Here is an 18,309-nt window from a genome sequence, read left to right as displayed (position 1 = left end):
CTTCTGTGTGTGGTATTCTCCTTTTGTGTATCTGTCTCATATGTAATATATATATATATATATATATATATATATTTGCTATAGCTTTGGCTGCTTGGTTTTTTTTTCTTTTCCCTCTCTGGGAGGCAGGTCCTTGTTGTCGAGTTTCGGGGACTTGGCAGGAAGCCAGCTCGAAACTTGCACAGCCATCTATTTAAAATCAACAATAGCTAATATCCTTAACAATACACATTTTGATATAACAAACAAAGCTTGACCAAAGCAGTTGCATTTACTTTACCTCTTATAAGAACAACTAATTTATTTCCTTGCCTCCCTTCACCATCAGGAAGAAGCACATGAACCCAATTCCTCTTGCACTTTTACATATTAGCTTGCTAATAAAACAAACATTCTCTTCACAAAGGCAAACAGGCCCTCCAGTACTCAAGGAAAGTACACAAGAAGAATTTGTGAGATTGTTAGGATGCTGGTTATATCCATTTTAAAATAGCCTTTAGTATTTAAATTTAAATTAAAGTAGCATTCAAATAAAGTTATTGCTTAAAATAGCAGCACTCAAAAGATGTCTCCTCTGGCTCTAGCACATATTTTCAAAACCCTCAAGAAAAGAACAGGGTGGGAGAATATGGTACAGCAAGGTGGGCATGCATGAAATGCTCTAGAAAACTGCCTGTACGGCAGCCAATGGGAAAAATACTCAGGCTGAGACGCATCTTGGGTAGCCAGGAAAGTGCTCAAACGTTTGCACTGCCCCTCAAAACCACAGCAACTCTCCTATTTACATTATCCAAACCCTTGCCATCATGTTTGACCATTATCACCTTACTGCTTTATTACACTCTTTCAATCTACCTGCAACCACCTGTTGTGACTCCTCTTGCCTTATACCGAATAAGACTGTGGCAAAGCCCACATAATTATGTTTGTCAAGTACCTAACACAATGTTATCACACCTTCTGACAAGGCTACCTGGATGGCAAACATAAATAAGGTTTGCTATCTCCTGCTGTGCTTACATTCCACATTGTGTCAGAAATGAAGAAAGGTATCCCAACCAGGTACAGAAAAGGTGGGAAAACTGACTATTTTAATCCATTTCATTAAATTTGAAGACGAATGAAAGGATAAAAAGACAAGGAGAGCCCCACAGTATGCATTTTCACATAAAGCACATCGCTCACCTTCCATTATATCTTTTTCAGCAGCCTGAGCATTTTCCGTTTGGTTACTTGTCTGCTGCTTACGCATAGCTGTCTTCTTGAATTTATTCACCATACACTCCTGCAGAGGATCACAAGAAGAAACTGTAAGACATCTGATCTACAACTGTCAATATTCCAATAGGAATTCAGAAGAGCTCTGTAACAAACAGCAATTAATTGCTGTCACTTCTTAAGGCACTACTTTCACTTTTTACTGTAAAAGTAACAGTATTTCATGGACTCTGAATTCGCTTCAACTTTTAGTAATATGTGCTGCGACAAGAGTCATCTGCAAAAGGAGTAACAATGATAAGTTAAGCATATTTTGGAAATGCATGGTAAATTGTAACTATATTCTCATACAGAAGTATTATATAGATCAAAAACAGCTGTCTTACATGAAGAAATTCCATCACTACTTTGTCAAACTTGGTTTGCTTCTGGATATGATCCAGTGTCTCCTGGTGAGCTGCACTCTCCAGATGTGCCTCAATTTCTTTTTCTTCAAACGTTCGAAACTTGCAAAATGAGCAAGTAAATGCCATTCTATTAAGAGAAATACATTAAATATTACTATTAAAAGTAAAACTCATCCAACACTATGTGGACTTGACACTTTTTTCAGAGAAAAAGAAAAGAAAAAATCTTGTATTTTTCCATAATAAAGGATAAGTGCTATAAGAATCAAATATAAATCAGGCCAGCGCCAGAGCAATTAATTATCTATGCAGAAGATAAAAACTGCTGAAATCAGAAGCCAGGCATTTAAAAGCCACATTATTCTGTGGGTCTGTCTATCACAGCTCTCTAGTTCATGTCACCTTTTGTAATACTTCTCACAGGCAAAGAATCATAGTCCAGTCAGGCCATGGTTTCCTAATTACAAGTAGTAAGAAGAATTCATTTAAAGCTCATTTTCCATACAAAAACTACATAATCTTTATAAAAAAATAAAACCTCCTCAGTACAATGAGAAAAAGACAGTAATGTTATGATATATACAGCACTGACATGGAACATTTTGTACAGTGTAGCCCACTGGGCTGAGGCAAAATTAAGAAAAGTTACAAAACTATGTACTTATTTTTGCCACAAAACAGTTGACCATATATACATATATATATTTATACACACACATAAAACCAGAATAAAGTCAACTTCTGACAGCTTCTTAAGTCAGTATGAACAAATACTTCAAAAGGAATACCATTCTAAGCTACTTCTCAAGTGTGCACTTCTGAGGGAGAAGGAGTGAGTAAACTGTGCATTTTCTGATACAACAGTGGTCCCATGAAATGAATTTGGGTGCCAAGTCTTGGCTTGAGGGGTTTTTTTTCCTTATTTGGGTTAGATTTTTCGTTTTGTTGGGGAGTGGGGGAAGCTAGGGGGTGGAAGGAGGTGGGGTTTTTTTTCCTCGTTTCTTTGTTGCATTTTATTTTCCTATATCAGTCCAAAAGGGCTTTCAGGAAAGAATATGAGGCATAAAGAAGTAAAACACTGCACACGACATAGAAGTTACAGCACAAACCTGTATCCATCACCATATTTTTCACTGTTTTTTTCCCTTCTACGCCTTTGCTTCTCTCTTCTGGCCTCGATTCGCCGCTTTTCTTCTTCCTCACTTTTACCTTCTCCTCCTTTGCCATCTTAACATGCAATACAAAGATTAATAAACAAACCCAAACCAAATAAACAACAACAGTTAAAGTATCTGTCTACCTTGTCTCCTCCACAAACACCTCAAAATGCAGAGAAAGATTATACACTGACATGGTTCACTTAAATGTCCTGAAATTTTACTGTGTTTTCCTCCTCTAAAGACAACCAAGTTAAACATTTGCTTTCAGCAATGTCCACTAAGTAGCTAAGGGTTTACATTCTGGGTTACAGTCATAAAAGTAAGGAAATTCAGAGTTAGAACAAACCCTTCCTTGTTGTGCCTAGTTATTAGAGGCCTCTTCAAGTGACTAGGAAAGGGTGACTGCTGGAACACAGGGAGAAACACATTATTTAAAACTCTCCCATGTTTTGAGAGAACCATTGCTACAATCCCCTTACATAAAAAGAAACTATATAACAGACTCTTCTGCCGAGAAGGCAGTTTACAAAACCAAAAGCAAAAGTTCTCATAAAGGAGAAAAGACAGTGTATCTCCAACATACAGTACCAAAAATGAACTCAAACAACTTTATCATTCTTCCCCACTAGACTTCACTTATTTCACAGAAAAACATTCCAAAGATTTTCAGCTAAAGAAACAAATCAGTTAATGAGGCAGGGCGGGATAGACAAGGACAGACAGACTCACCACACAACAAAAAACCCAACCAAACCTTCAGAGAACCTGATTGAATTACCACCTGGCATGTAAGTGTGAACAAATAAATGAACAGAAATTAGTTTTGCAACATTAAAGACTTCCAAGGACACTGACTTTCTGCATAAGTGCACTTGTGTTTGCCTTTCCTATGTCTGCTTTAAAACTCCACGGACAAATGGAAACAGAGTATTATTCGGTGAGTAGGTTTAGAGCAAGAAAAAGAGGAACACTTTGCTCTCTTTTGCAGTTCAACCTTAGAACAGAGGTCAGCCTCCAGGAAATCTACCTCCATCCAACCAGCAACGGAAAGGAACATACAGCAGCATAATGCAGAAAACACCAAGACTTGCAAAACACACTGTGGCTGTACAAGTGTCACTGAGTACTGAAAACATTTTCACTGACTAACAGCTTACACTTCACTCCTAATTATCCCAAGGTTTTTCATTCTGTAGTGAAGAGTTTCAAAATGTACTGTGATCCAGAGATGGCAAAAACTCCATCCATAAAATTAAAAATTCAAATTCAAAACAACAAACAACCACCCACTCCCAGAGGCAATTCCCATACTGACCTCAGGATTTGAATTTCACTTCATGCCCTACCACCAACCCTGGAAATGTGCAAATGGTCACTTGTTTCACTGCTGTAAAAATCATCTGGTATGACATTCTGTGGAGTGAAATGGCCTCTATCTTCTCCCTCAAACTTCCAAATTCAAGTGCCTGTCCTGTTAGAAGCTGAGGAATGGAAGCCTGAATCTACATATAAACTAAGATTCCCACTTTCTGAAACTTTGCTTATGCAAAGTTTTAAAAAGAAAGAAAACCTGTACAATTTAAAAATAAACTAAAAAATATTTACTATTATTTCAAGAAAAGAAACACTCATCACCTGGCTGCAAATTTCCAGCACTCCTTACTACCAGATTAGACTGTATATGCAACGGGACAGCGTACACAAGGAAAAGGAGGCTAAAAAGAGTTTCAGCCTTAACACTGGATTTCTTTATGTATGTGTCTGAAATTACCACAGTTAATATACACTTAACTGATTTTATGTAAACTAATAATAAACCTGTTTCATTAAGACTGTACATGAAACAGATCCCACATTCTTAACAGCAGCTCTCTGAGTTAACTGAATCCACTTTTATAAAAGTGACTCACCTAGGGTTTAAGGGTGAGGTTGATCAGCTAGTGGGATAAATAATAGGATATGGGTGAGGAACCAGTGGGATTAACAACATTCAAGCAACAGAATGGTAGTTAAGTATAAGACCATTTACACTAGTTTCACAAAAATTAAAACAAGTCAAACAACAACATACAGAGATGATCAGAGAGCATAAACAGTAAGCATGAGAAAAACCAAGTGATGGATGGATGATAGAAACAATCATCTTTTCCACAGCCTAAATTTATAAATGCTTAAAAAACAAACAAACAGAAATAGTCATGCTACTGAATAACTATAAGAGATCATACATACAGGCTTACTATATCTATTCACTCAAAGACTTACAAATACTATACCTACAATACCTTACCTGACAAAGTAAACTGACTTACCTCCAAAAGTCTGATATCCAAGATCATAAGCATCTCTTGTAAAGTCTTCATATATAACGACTGCACCACTTGTATCAACTTCAATTTCCTAATAAAGTCAAATCCATAAATTAAAAAAAACCAAAACAAAAACACCCCGCAAAACAATGTCACTCTAAATCCAGAAAGGTAGCATAAATTACTTAATTTTCAATAATCTATTACTTGCTATTTCTATCAAACATGGTAACGAAAGAAAGTGAATTGAGTATCTTCTTGGACTCGGTGAACAAAAACCTCTAGCTCTGCATTTCTCCTTAATGCCTTATAGCCTTAGTGAATTCATTTCACAGTCAAAATTGTCTTCTACATAAGTATTCTGACTTCCAATCCAGACTTCTACTTAGTTGAGAACGTGTTAATACCTCCACTCAGAAAGAAGGAAAACACCATTCCAGTATTTCAACATTAAACCAGGAGATATATATCTGTATACACACACACACACATGTTTAGCTTTCTAACACATTCTTATACAGTGTTGCAACTGTAGTGGAGACTAACCTTTGTACCCTGTCAGAGAACAACTTTTAACACTGGTTCTTCTTTTATTTACCCTCTCTCCTTGATGTGTCTTATGTCTTATCCATTCCTCCTCACTTCTGTTTAGCAATCTCCTTCGTATTTAATTTCTCAACCCACCCAGGCAGATCACAGGTGTATGAGTTCAAGCTGTCTACCTGTGGCAACCTGAGAAGCATTCAAATGAGAGCTTCTCTGTGCATTATGAGAATAGGGAGGGTCTAAAAATACACTTTAAAATTTATTTTCCAGGCTATCTGCACTAGCTGTATCTTGTCACTCGAAATCAGTAAGGCTTTCAGACTGGCATCAAAATAAGACAATTTTAGACAAAGTGAAGAAAAAAAAACCTGTTTAGAAAAGCTTATATAATTTAATGTTCAACTTCATAACTGTCGCTTAGCAATTATTTGCCTTAAGGCATACTATGCAAAGTTCTCAAAGGATCACAAACATTTTTCAATTCTGAGAATCTTTACCTCTATAGTAGAATCCTGGAAAGACGTCTTCATGTCTATTAACATAAAATGAGAAAGAATTCAAAAGCGCTGTCACTGCCAATTCATTTTAAGACAATAAGATATTTAGGAAAAAAACCATAATCCTTGTTATGCATGTAGGATGGTCTACATTTACAATTTATCATAGTTTAATAATACTACTAAATGTAAAATCAATTATCCTTAGAAATATAAATTAAACACTTTTAGAAGCAGTCACCTATATTTAACTCCAAAAAAGAAAATTAAGACTGAAAGGACAATATAATTTTGAGATATATTTTCATACATACATTGTATACCAATTGCATCATATCTTCTGTTAGTTGCCACCTGTTTTTTAGTTTTCAACTACATGATACGGTTTAGGGTATCTTTCAGTTCAAGTTTCAGAAACTGTGTTAACCACTCAACAGTTTCTTCCCCCTAATCTCAGAGCCTGCATTCTAGCAGGTGCTATCTGTTCTACTTCTTAAAGTAACTTCAATATTATGTAGTATATTGGTCCTCGGATTGTGGAAATCAGTGAAGGGGATCAGATAATAAACTAGAAGTGTTCTGTCTGAACACATCTTAGAAAAGGAGAATGTACAAAAGTACTGGAAGAACTCAGATGCATATTCTACATTTAATCATAACAAAACTAATAAGACCACCAATAACATTACCTATACAAAAGGCAGAGAAATACGTTCTATACACCCAGTGCCTGAAATCTGTACAGTATTCTTGAAGTTACAGTTAAGGGAACAGTTTTGTAATAAACAGTAATATATCCAGAACTACAAAATCAAAAATAAAATTTACACATGGAAGTTTCTGTCAAGTCTGTGCATTTACCTTGCCAGCTGTGAGCTACAGTAACTTAAAGCTATTTTCAGATGTGATCTGAAACCAAGCTATATAAAACACTGTAGATCCAAATTACTAGGAAATTACAAGCACAAAAAAATAAAATCTGACCGCTGTACGCACGGATCATAATATTTAATACTCAAGTTTACATTCCCTCAAAGCAAGTAATTTATTCAAACCTCATTAGTGACTTTTTTCTCCAACTCTGCCTGCAATATCAAAGTTATTAGAGTTGTAGGACATCTTTATGGAAGAAACCAAGCATCACTAATACAATTTGAAATTTATATTTACAGTTTGTCTATCACATTTAAGAGTTCTTCTTGTCATTACAGCATTTCATTTGCAAGTGGGAGCAAACTCTTTCTGCCTTTCATAAATTATTCTATAACAATGTTCAGTGTTTTCTCAGTTTGTCTCCCTTTCCCCCTCCTCTTGACCCATGCCTTAAGTCTTTATTGCAGCTGATGCACTACTTTTAATATCCAAAGAATTTGGACAGTGGCGCCCAGGCTCATGCAAGAGCACATTTTAATATCTGTCAGGCATTGTCACTTAAGACAACCTGAAATTTCAGAGACCTGAAATTATTTTCAGTGGTGAAAATTTGCCTCCAGGAAGTATCATTATGAAGTCTCAATGAGACAGTCTTCAACAGTACATATGTGAACACATCAAAATATTCAATGTCATTCAGCAAATTACTGTTGCAGTAGAAAAGTTAGATGAGTATATTCACAGAATCTGTTGTGGACTACTTTAAAGGTGGAAAATAAAGAATTACAAAACAGCACCTACAGCCCTCTTTCTGAATATTAAAGCTAAGTCATTTCTAATGAATAAAAACATTAGTAATCTAAATTTAAGAATTCTGGCACTTATTACTTACTAGGCGATTTTTTCTGGCTCAGCTTCAAAACAGGTTTTGTCATTTTGGGTTTCTTGATGAAAGTCCCACCAGGTTTGTTATACTGCTGTGGTATCATTTTTCTTTTTATTCCTCTTGCAGCAACTGCTGCAGGACTGGGTTTGTTATGATAGTCAACGACAATCCCAGGTCTGTGCATTCCTCCAAAGTCTCCCATATGCTGAAAATTTGCAAAATCAAGAGGAAGGTATTAGTATATGAAATCAATATAAATAAAACAACTACTTGGTACAACACAACTGTGAATGTAAGTAAAATCTGCGTTCTACACCAAAATGCAGGAGAAACTTAAGCTCCTGGTCTGATGTTCTGTTGTGCAATGGCTTTGTGGGTGTTTGTCCAGTAGAACGAATATGTCTGTATAAACTGCGTTTCTGCTTATTCAGAACCATTGTCCAGGCAATGAACATATCTATCAAAGTTCATATCTCTGCCTACTATCTTGGTTACTCTCTTCAGATTCTCTAGATGATGAAAGACATCTCCCTCTGGAAAAAACCAGAGCTAAACGACTCAGTTTTCAACACTAAAAAGGAAAAAAAGCTTCTTTGCTCTGCATCTTATGCCAAATGATATATCAGTTATTTGAAAACTGAGTAAAGAAGGTTGTACAGTGTGGAAAAGAGATTAACTGAAAGAAGATCATTCTTTCTTTTACTTATCTTTCCACTGAATTCAATAAAATCAAAATTTTTAAGTTGGGCCTGGAGAGAGTGACACAAAAACATGGCACCAATAGGAATGAAAATTCAGCTGAAAGACTAAACCTTTCTAATATTTCTAAAATTATGTACACTCATTTGTGGACACTTGTATATGAAAGTTACCTCTCTGAAGACATGGAATAAACAAGTAATCTGAAGAGGGAAATTTTAAAAAGTGCTAACATATTTCTTAATATTAACTCAATTATTTGATTAATAAAGGACAGAAGAAAGCCCACTGACTGGATGGGTGACTTGGATAAGCAGAAATATTTGTATTTCCATGAGAAGATAATTAATATTACACTGTCAAAAGAACATTAAAAGTGACTTCAAAATACTTGTGAAAAGTATGACTTTTTTAAAGCAAATTTTAAATGACAGATAGAATGTACCAAAGCCAGCACTTTTCTTTATCAGAAGTCCATGCACAAGATCTCCATGTTAACTTATTTAGTTGAGATAGCTATAAACTACCTAGCATGTACATTTACACTGGTCACATCAATTTGACATGAAGTACGCACTTGGATCATTTCAAGTTCAGGTTTTTTTTAAACAGACAATCTACCTATTAAAGGTGCAATGCATTTTACATATGGTAAGTAGTTTAGCCCTTACATTTTCCTTTATTACACAAAAGACTAAAAGGATAAATTTCAAAAGCAAAGTAAAAAAGAACTCAGTTGTAACTGCACAAAGCTTTCAGATCTAAATAAATTCTGAAAGGATGGAACTGAGGCTTAAGAACATAACACTTTCAGCGTCACAAGTAGAGAAACAAAGATTAGAATCTATTTCTCATACCATGCTACATGTTACCTAACAGCCATGTGCAAATCTGAGCTAAAATTTGAATATGACAACTACAATACTCAAGGATGCTGCAAAGTAGACGTTCTGGAACAAAACCACCACGCAAATAGGCATTTAAAAGACCCAGTAAAAAAACAATCTTCCTCTAAGCTTCAAACTACAATAAGTTGTATGGTTTAAAATTAAAGAATCACTTCCCAAAGAAATATAGCACGCTTAGAAATTTTAAAAGATAAGTTACACCTACAGGCACAGGCAGAAAAGTGTTCACTGAACTCTTCGTACTTTAAAAAACAGCCAGAACTGGTATTATAAAACCAAGACAAAGGGACACCATCAACTTAAAGTTAGTACTTCTGTCAGGTTGGTGAGGTTTTTTATTCTCTTCTATTGTGGTTTTTTCCCCCCCAACTCACTTAACATCAAGCATTACTTCTTCAAACTGCGATCCACTGTTTTGCATACAGTTAATCATGCTGTTCCTTGGACACAGTTTTTACATCCTACACTGGAACGGAATCCACTGAAAAGGAGCTATAACATAAATCTTCAAATCAAATTAATACAAGTAATAGGACTAGGCACACTATGTGGAGACTGATTTCAATTCTGTGAAAGGACCTGATTTCAAATTGATGATGTCCCTTTAACCACGCTTTAATTTTGAGAAAGAATCACTGTAACTGCTAACCACTCACCTTTGCCATTTTCTCCCCATCACCCTTCCAATATACAAGTCAGAGCAAGAGTTAAGTTTAAAAGAAGACTTGATGTTTAATAAAACATGTATTCAACACACTAAAGTATTAGCTAAACTTTGGCCTTTACAGAAAACAAAAACTACCCTAGCATTCACAACCTGGGTTTTATTTTTTGCTTATACATTGCACCTTTAACCTACTCAAAACTTCAAAAGACTTTGAATTCAACTTTTACAATATTCGAGAATTTCCCCACCAGCATCAGAGATGCTAGTGTTTACAAGGAAAAATGAAAGTCCTTTTAATCCCTTTTAGACCAAACCTACTACTTTTATCTTCACCTTTCAAGCAAAAGGAGAGATTTAACAAACCTTGTCAACTAGTCTTCTAGAAAGAGCGACTGGGTTCTACTTGAAGACAGCTTCAAAGGGATAAACAACATTGTCAACCATGATAGTTTGCTTGGACAAAACCCCCACACTGTACTGAACAGTGCATTCATTTTAAAGCAGTGGTCTTGAAAGGGTTTAAAAGAGTGTCTAGTGAAAAGAATCTGAAAAGATTCTGTACTTACTCCTCGGCCTCGGCCTCTGCCTGTTGATGGTCCTCCAAAAGCATCATAGTTTCTGCTTCCAAATCCACTTTCAGGATAAGCAGGCGTTCCTCTCCCCCGAGAGCCTACAGGTGCAGGCTTCATATGGGGTGAAGAAAAACTGCTGTAGGAAGAGTAACTCTCTCTTCCTCTGTCCTCCATAAACCCAGGCCTCAATTTTGAACGGGAGTAAGGTGCTTCCCAGCTAGACCCGCCCTGGTTTCTACCTCCGAAAGAGTCAAGGCTATTCCGGTAGGAGTTGTCAAATCGACCACCATAACTACCTCCGAAGCGGCTTTGTTCGGGTTCATTATAACCATAGCCAGATCTGTACAGATCTCGCCCACCCAGAGAAGACCCGGAGTCGTAAGACTCATAAGGTCCAAACCTGGAAAAGTTGCACAGTGAGGAGAAAAAAAAGTAAGCTTACTAATGTTACACATTACAAAAGACAAGTTATCAGTTGACATTTATCAACTAAAATCAATTTATTACTATACTGGTCCGTACAGTCGTGTTATTGTTTAATCTTGATTAGGGCTGGGCAATTGACACTATGACCAGACAGAAAGCTATCTGAGCCATTTTTGCTACAAACAATTCTAAAGTTCAGTATACCTGAACTTTGTTTACTTAAAATTTTCAGCAACATGTATTTACTAAAACATTATTAGAGCCCAGCCCTAGTCTCACAAAAATAATCACCTGCAGACATTCATAGGCTAGTCAAACTCTCCTTTCTTCGAAATCAAACCCTCACAGTCTAACAGTTAAACAGCAGTTAAAAGGCGGCTAAGTTCTGAACTCAGAAAAAAAGAAAATCTTTTGTTTTTTTAGTGGTACAGTTGTGAGTCTTAAGTACCCCACAGTTCTCATTTTAAAGGAAAAATACAAGTGCTCTTCCATTCACATTTGTAGGTTTTGGAAATTTTCTTCCCTGTAAAATTCAGTCTCCCAGTCAAAAGAGTTCACGGTCTTCAGTATATCCAGCTTTCACTTGCAGACCATTAAGTCTAGCAACTCAGGATTTTCGAAGTCTACCCAGTGCATGCACAGTGGACACAAACAGTCCTTGGAATTTTAGAGTAAAGTAACAAGGAGCTGAAATCTTTAGTTATGCCTGGGGTGGGAGCAGTGTCAGTCTGGAAATCATCAATATTTGTAACCACTTGGAAGGGAAACACATTAGTGTCCCTGGTGGGTTATAACAGGGTGATTCAGAAGGCTCTGGGAAAGACAATCCCTTGATTGATACAATGTAAACTAGGAGAGACTCAACTTATTAACTGTATCTATAGTAAACTGAATGCCTTAATTTTAAAATATGTTAGTCTCAGAAGACCCAAAGCTACACAGAAAATGACACTAGAAAACGACCATGCACAATAGTAACATAACATGGCAAGAGACATTTTGGTGTTCAAGTAGTCATCGGACCTCAATCATATGCAGATTACTATATGGTAGGTACAACTCATTCCTGAATCTGCTCAGAATTTTCAGTCAGCCTCAACGTTCATTATTGAACAAATTATACTTAACTAAAATGTTTAACAGAACCAAGAAGCAAAACACAATACTTCTCCAGCCTCCCTATTTTAGTACTGTCCTTTTCCAGTGGCACCACAGTGACTACAGACAAGAATCATACAGTAGTCTGGCTACAGCCAGATAAAAATTCAAGGGCGCTCACAAGAAAACCATCGTATTATCTAAGTTTTCTTTTCCCTCTATCCCCTCCAAGATCGGATCACTACTCTGAAAAGCATGCTTCTTTGAATACAATATTAAGACCTAAATCAAATCAGCTGCTCCCTACTGTTTTTATCTGAAAGAGCAACAGTAATAGAATCCTAGCATGAAATACACAACTTTAAGACCACTGCATCAGAATTTTTAGTTTTAGACCAATCCATCTTAAAAAGCAGCCCAGAACATGCACACAGTTTCGAGTGTAATCAGTACCTGCCAATGAAATAATCTGGACATGACTTTCATATTCAATACCAAGATCATTTGAGCACTCCACATTCAAACCAAAGAACACATACCCTAAATGTTCCTTGAAAACGGAATGTTGATAGATTCAGTCTAAGGCACTAAACCAGTCAGGTCTAGTCCGCTATGTCAAATATGGTATGACAGGCCAATCAGCTACAAGTTGCTAGTCATTACTGAAAAACAGAACTTTTGCTATTTTCATTCAAAGACGCATTGTTTCACTGTCAAACTTTTCCACAAAAATGCTGATTATTACCAGAATCCAGCTCTTACAGTCTAGTATTTGCCAGTATTTATCAGACATGAAGACTCAGAACGGAAGTGTTTGTACAAAATCGTAACAACATGCCTCAGGAACACTTAAGTTAGAAGACAGAATGATTTTAACCTAAATTGGATTTGATCAATTCTTGGGACAACTGAAGGATTATTTTACCTGTTACCACCACCACCACCTCCTCCGCCTCCACCTCCATGACTCTCCATCCCATAGGATTGGTTAAGGTAAGAGTCCATGGATCGTGGGCCACCATAGCCTCCATGCCCATAATCACGGTCCATGTCTAAAAAAAGAGCAGAAAAATGTTTATAAAGAAAGCAAGTGAGGAGTCTTATTAAGTAATCTAGTTTAAATTCTTAAGTAAAAGGTTTACTCTTTGCCATGGTGCTTACAAACAAAATACAAAATTACCAATTGCAAAACAATTTTGACACTGTGCTTAGAGAAGCCCTGTGTCTCTTATCATCTGAGTACGTCACAATTGGAATCAAGTTTGTATTTTTTTCCCAGTAGCAAGTAACTCAGGATTATTGTTCCATCAGCTGGAATCAACACAAGTTAAATTAAGAGAATTAAATGGAGACACCTGATGTAGAATATGACAGAAGTTTGTGGAGAATTAAGATCGCTTATGACCCTTTAAAAATACACACAACTCACAGGCATCTGTTTTCTCTATCCAAGGCCATAGAAAACCTTCACTCACACTGACAGAGACCTTGGGTCAAGGTTACAAGCTGTCTTGCTGCAGTGCAGACTCTGTATTATAGGTTACAGTCAAACAAATTAATTTTCTCCCAACTTATTCCTCAGCACTGGAAGTCCTATGTAAAAGTAAAACTCATAAATTCAAAGCACTAAAACAGTGTCACAAATCTGCATAATAAGTATGATCCGCTGTCTTTCTGGAACATACACAATTTGTGCTTCACTAGCATTCTAGAGGCCAAAACTGTTTCCCAGTACCAACCAACACTAACTTTTGGATAATACAAAGAAAACCTGGCAAGTCAAGACTCACACAAAAAGCAACACAGAGAAGGAAAATGGAATGAACACAGAAAAGACAAAAATAAATTTACTCTGACAAGAGAGAGTATTTTATACATTTCTCCACATGTAAAACACTGACTTTTCCAGGACAACTAGCTCACTTGAAGTCATAAGAAATTGTCATATTGAAAGAAACACAGTAATTCTGTGTGCATATCATTTCATGAAAGTAACTGTAGTGCTGAAAATACCTATTTAAACTATATCCCATTTGTACCTGCTTTTTATTAGCACCATGTCACTCTTAACTTACTTTCTCATGTCTGTCATCAAAAAAATTCTGCACATGGTATTGAGCTGACTGTATCAGTTTTACACAGATATTATTAGCATACCTGAATAAAGACTCCAACAAATAAAGACCTCCTGTTGATTTTTTTTTATTCTAATGATCATAGGTACTTCATAAAAAATTAAAAGATGATACTTCTGGAAAAAACCCAACTTTAAACATGGAAGTCACACTGCACCTTTTTATATGCTGAACGTACAATAAAGATTAAAAAATCAAAGCACAAAAAAAGCTTTTCAAAATAGTAATCATGTAGCACAACACATCATCAACTTGAACTGCAAAAAGAAATGGCTGAGGCTTCTAATAAAAGCAACTTATGTTCCTCTCTGGCATGACTGAATGATCTGCCACCTAATCCAGTACAATACCCTCAAGACCACATACATAAAGATGCAGGCCAGCAAAAAGAGGAAGGTAGTCAACAAAACAAACTCAGATTCCCAGAAATTAAGTTTAGATGATCCCGCGGTCAATCTCAGATTCAGGTTGTTAGTATTTTTAATACAGTATAACTAATCACTGACATTCTGAAAACTGATATACCTGACCTGAAAGCACCCAATAATTTATCTCAGCTTCACCTGCTCCCTATTATCAGCAGGCCCTAAGAGGACACAAAACCAATGAGGCTGAGTTGCAGAGGTGATTCTAATCATCCAACAAGGAAGAACACAACATTCTGTCAAGATCCCTCCCATCGCAATGCAATTCTACTACAGTGTAGTAAAGTAGGGACCAGTGTTGTCCATATGTCAGAAGTTCTGTATTGGAAAAACACAAAACCATTCACAGGCAAAGAACTCTTCCAAAAAATGGTTCGAAGCATAGTTTTGAAATAAATTTTTAGTCTAAAATGTTTAGCATCAAAGCAAATACTTAAATCCATTCCACAGTCACTTCTGACATCCACATTAGCTCAACACTCTCCTTACTTGTCCACAGTCCATGTTATATAACAGCAGCAGTCTTGCTGTAGAGCTATGCCAGTCCCTAAATCCTCAAATCACTGCCTTTAGGACATCACCACCTCCTCCCTAACAGCGAACAACTTTCTCATCCTTTCCAGACTCAGTGCACTGCATTTACCTACATTATAATATATTCATATTTGAAAATGGTTAACAGGGATACAAAAGTACAAACGTGAAGAGAAATAATCACTTGAATGATTTACTATAAGAAACTGGAGGTAGCAAATGAAACTTACAAGTAACAAGCTAAAGAGTTAATTAGATCCTTTTTCACAAAACATAGATACAAGTACTGGAACTGAGTAACAAGAAGTTACTAAAAATTTATATAGATTTAACACAGAAATTGGATAAATCAGCTGACAAGAAATTCAAAGTATGTCAAACACAAACACTATGTCTCTAGCTCAGAAAGTCGCCAAGCTGCAAACCAGTGAAGGCATATAAACATCCTAAAAGAGTACTTGCACCACTTGTTCCACACCCCCAAACACAGTGACATACGGGATATTGGTGAGGTGGGACAGACACATCTTTGATCTGATGTAATGAAGGTGACCTTGTGATCTCCTTCTGACTACTTCATGCACTATTCCACACTGCTGAGCAGTTAACCTATTATTCCAACCAGAGGCCTCCTGGTTCAGCCATCCTGTCATCTGCAAACTTCACCAAAGATTTCTAGATTTTATACTTCATGTCCAGAGCCTGACAAAGATACTGCATTCAAATTAACAAGCACAGTATTTCTTCAGGTATTAAACTTTTCTTTACTTTGAAAGTCTGTTCTCCAGATAAGCTTTACCCTAAAAAGGGAGAAAACATACAAGACGACAGTAAATATTCACTTAGATGAACCAAAATTAAAAGGACTTTAATTTTTGAATATAGTAACTTAATAATAATCAGTCACCACCAGTAGAGATATGCAAAAGTTCCCTGTCCATGCAAATTATTCAGACTAAATGTGAAATTGCTTCACATGCTAAGAGAACATGTGTTTAAGCACTAAAGAAAAAAGTTCATTTTATTTTAAATAGTAACTGTTTATAAAAGAAATTGTTGAAGAAATGTTATATCTGTGTATCTATGAATAAAAAATATGAAAAAACAGTGGTCCATATTTGCTTCTAAAGTTTAAAAATAGAGTGAATCTCTGAACTGATGAAGGCACTGTCAAAGTATCTTAAACAAAGAATTTATTAAAGGACTAAATTGGGTTTTGGTATCTGCAGCCTCTTGTATAAATACAGTGCAGATGAATGAAGTGTTGAACTGAAGTACAGAAATAGAACTTGCAAGAAGAACTATCTAGTTTTTAGTTTCTATATCATACTTAAAAGTCTACTGATACAGACAAGAGAGAAGAGTTATGTCAAAGGTGAAAAAAATATTACCTCTAAAAAAAAAAAGAATGGGACACTAAAAGACAAGTTTAATTTACAAATTAAGATATTAATGTACAAGTATTCCTTCAGATTAATTAAGAAAAAAAAAAAGAAGCCATATCTGGTAGAGAAATCATTTAAAATAGCTGTGAAATAAATCTCAATAGCCAATAAAGAAAAATCAAAATTTCCTTATAAAAAGAAGTAAGAAGTTAAAGACATAGTAGATAACACTCAGAATCTCTTGGCACAACGACTCTATTTAAAAAAAAGGTTAAGATCAGAGAAAATTGAAATCATATTTACAGTAAAAAGAGAAGATATCATTTTCAACAGTGTTCTCCATGTGAAGTATATGAAAAGGCTAGGAAAATGAGAAAGGAGAAAGATCTTTCAGCAGTAAATAATAAATTTAAGAAGCTAAATTTCACTATATTTTAAATTCATAATCCAAAATGACTGCAACAACCTTAAGGATCCACTGTGCAATAGGAAGCAGTATTTTTTCCAGGCACATTACATTTTCATAACACTATGTCTATATTAGGATCACAACCTTCTCACTAGGCCATTTCCCCTTCTAGATTAGAAGGACAGTAGTTGCAATAACTAAAATATTAACATGAATAGTTAATATTTCTGTTAATAATATTTACAGAATTTATACTGCAGAGCATGTCAACCCTGTCTCAGAGTCGTCAGCAAGGGACAACAGTGAAATTACAGAAGTCATCAGACATCCAACTAAAAGTGCTTCTCACTGGCTAAAAGTTTCCAACAGTAGGAACCTTGCCAAAAGCTCAAAAGAAAACTGGACAAAGATGAGAATTCCCAACATCCATCCTATGTTGCCATCTACTGGACCCCCACAAAACAGCCTTCAGCTCCCTGTGCAGAACTGGGGTAAGACTCTTTTTGCATGCCTTGCTCATGTACACACAGTGCATAAACAGTCATTGTAAAAGTCTCAAACCACATACATCATAATTAAAATTTTTTAATAAATACAAATAATAGCTTAATTATCATAATGAAAACTCATATTACAGAGGTACATAAAAGGAACATGCTAACTGTACAACACACATTTGATTAGTTACTTTCCATAGGATGAGCCTGGATTCACTTTAATACTACTGTCATTAGATCTCAGAAAAGCAGGTTCTGATTAACGGTTACAGTGAATATTCCAATAAGACATTTAAGCTGCCACTTAATAATAACTTTTTATAATAAAAATCAGAAGGACATTCAATTAAGAATCAATATAGAAAATTAAAAAACAGGGCCATAGATTTAATTCATTTATTTTACTATAATGAAAGATAAATGCAAAATAATATCACTGGGGGAAAAAAAAGTTAAGACTCAAGAAATGTATCACAAAAATGATTATACTGCAATCAAAGATGCATCTGTAATCCGATGTGTTATTTCCATCCAACAGCCAGCAAGAGCACCAAGAGATCCAACAGCAAGCGCTTATTTGCCAGCATCTGTAAATGAAGCTTGGGTACAGTTTACAGTAAAGGTTTTATATTAACATCCTTTTAGTACCTGATTGCAT

The 18,309-nt window shown here is 35.8% G+C and overlaps 1 protein-coding gene across 2 annotated transcripts in view; it reads right to left on the bottom strand.

Annotated features, from left to right (window-relative positions):
* The window catches only part of ZNF326 (zinc finger protein 326), a 34,495-nt gene that overhangs the window by 14,864 nt on the left and 1,322 nt on the right, over positions 1-18,309 (bottom strand). For both annotated transcript variants that reach the window (XM_051802753.1, XM_051802762.1), the window contains 8 exons: positions 13,192-13,318; positions 10,737-11,142; positions 7,903-8,101; positions 6,138-6,172; positions 5,098-5,185; positions 2,735-2,852; positions 1,605-1,752; positions 1,186-1,285 (listed from right to left, as the gene is read on the bottom strand). In XM_051802753.1, the coding sequence (XP_051658713.1) occupies positions 1,186-1,285; positions 1,605-1,752; positions 2,735-2,852; positions 5,098-5,185; positions 6,138-6,172; positions 7,903-8,101; positions 10,737-11,142; positions 13,192-13,318 (1,221 nt within the window). The remainder of the gene's footprint in view (positions 1-1,185; positions 1,286-1,604; positions 1,753-2,734; positions 2,853-5,097; positions 5,186-6,137; positions 6,173-7,902; positions 8,102-10,736; positions 11,143-13,191; positions 13,319-18,309) is intronic.

Source organism: Manacus candei, unplaced genomic scaffold (assembly GCF_025592945.1).
Source record: "Manacus candei isolate 608988 ecotype Guabito, Panama unplaced genomic scaffold, ASM2559294v1 h1tg000005l, whole genome shotgun sequence".
NCBI classification, from domain to species: Eukaryota; Metazoa; Chordata; class Aves; order Passeriformes; family Pipridae; genus Manacus; species Manacus candei.
Note: the sequence above shows the minus strand (reverse complement) of the source record. Positions and strands in the feature narration are given on the sequence as shown.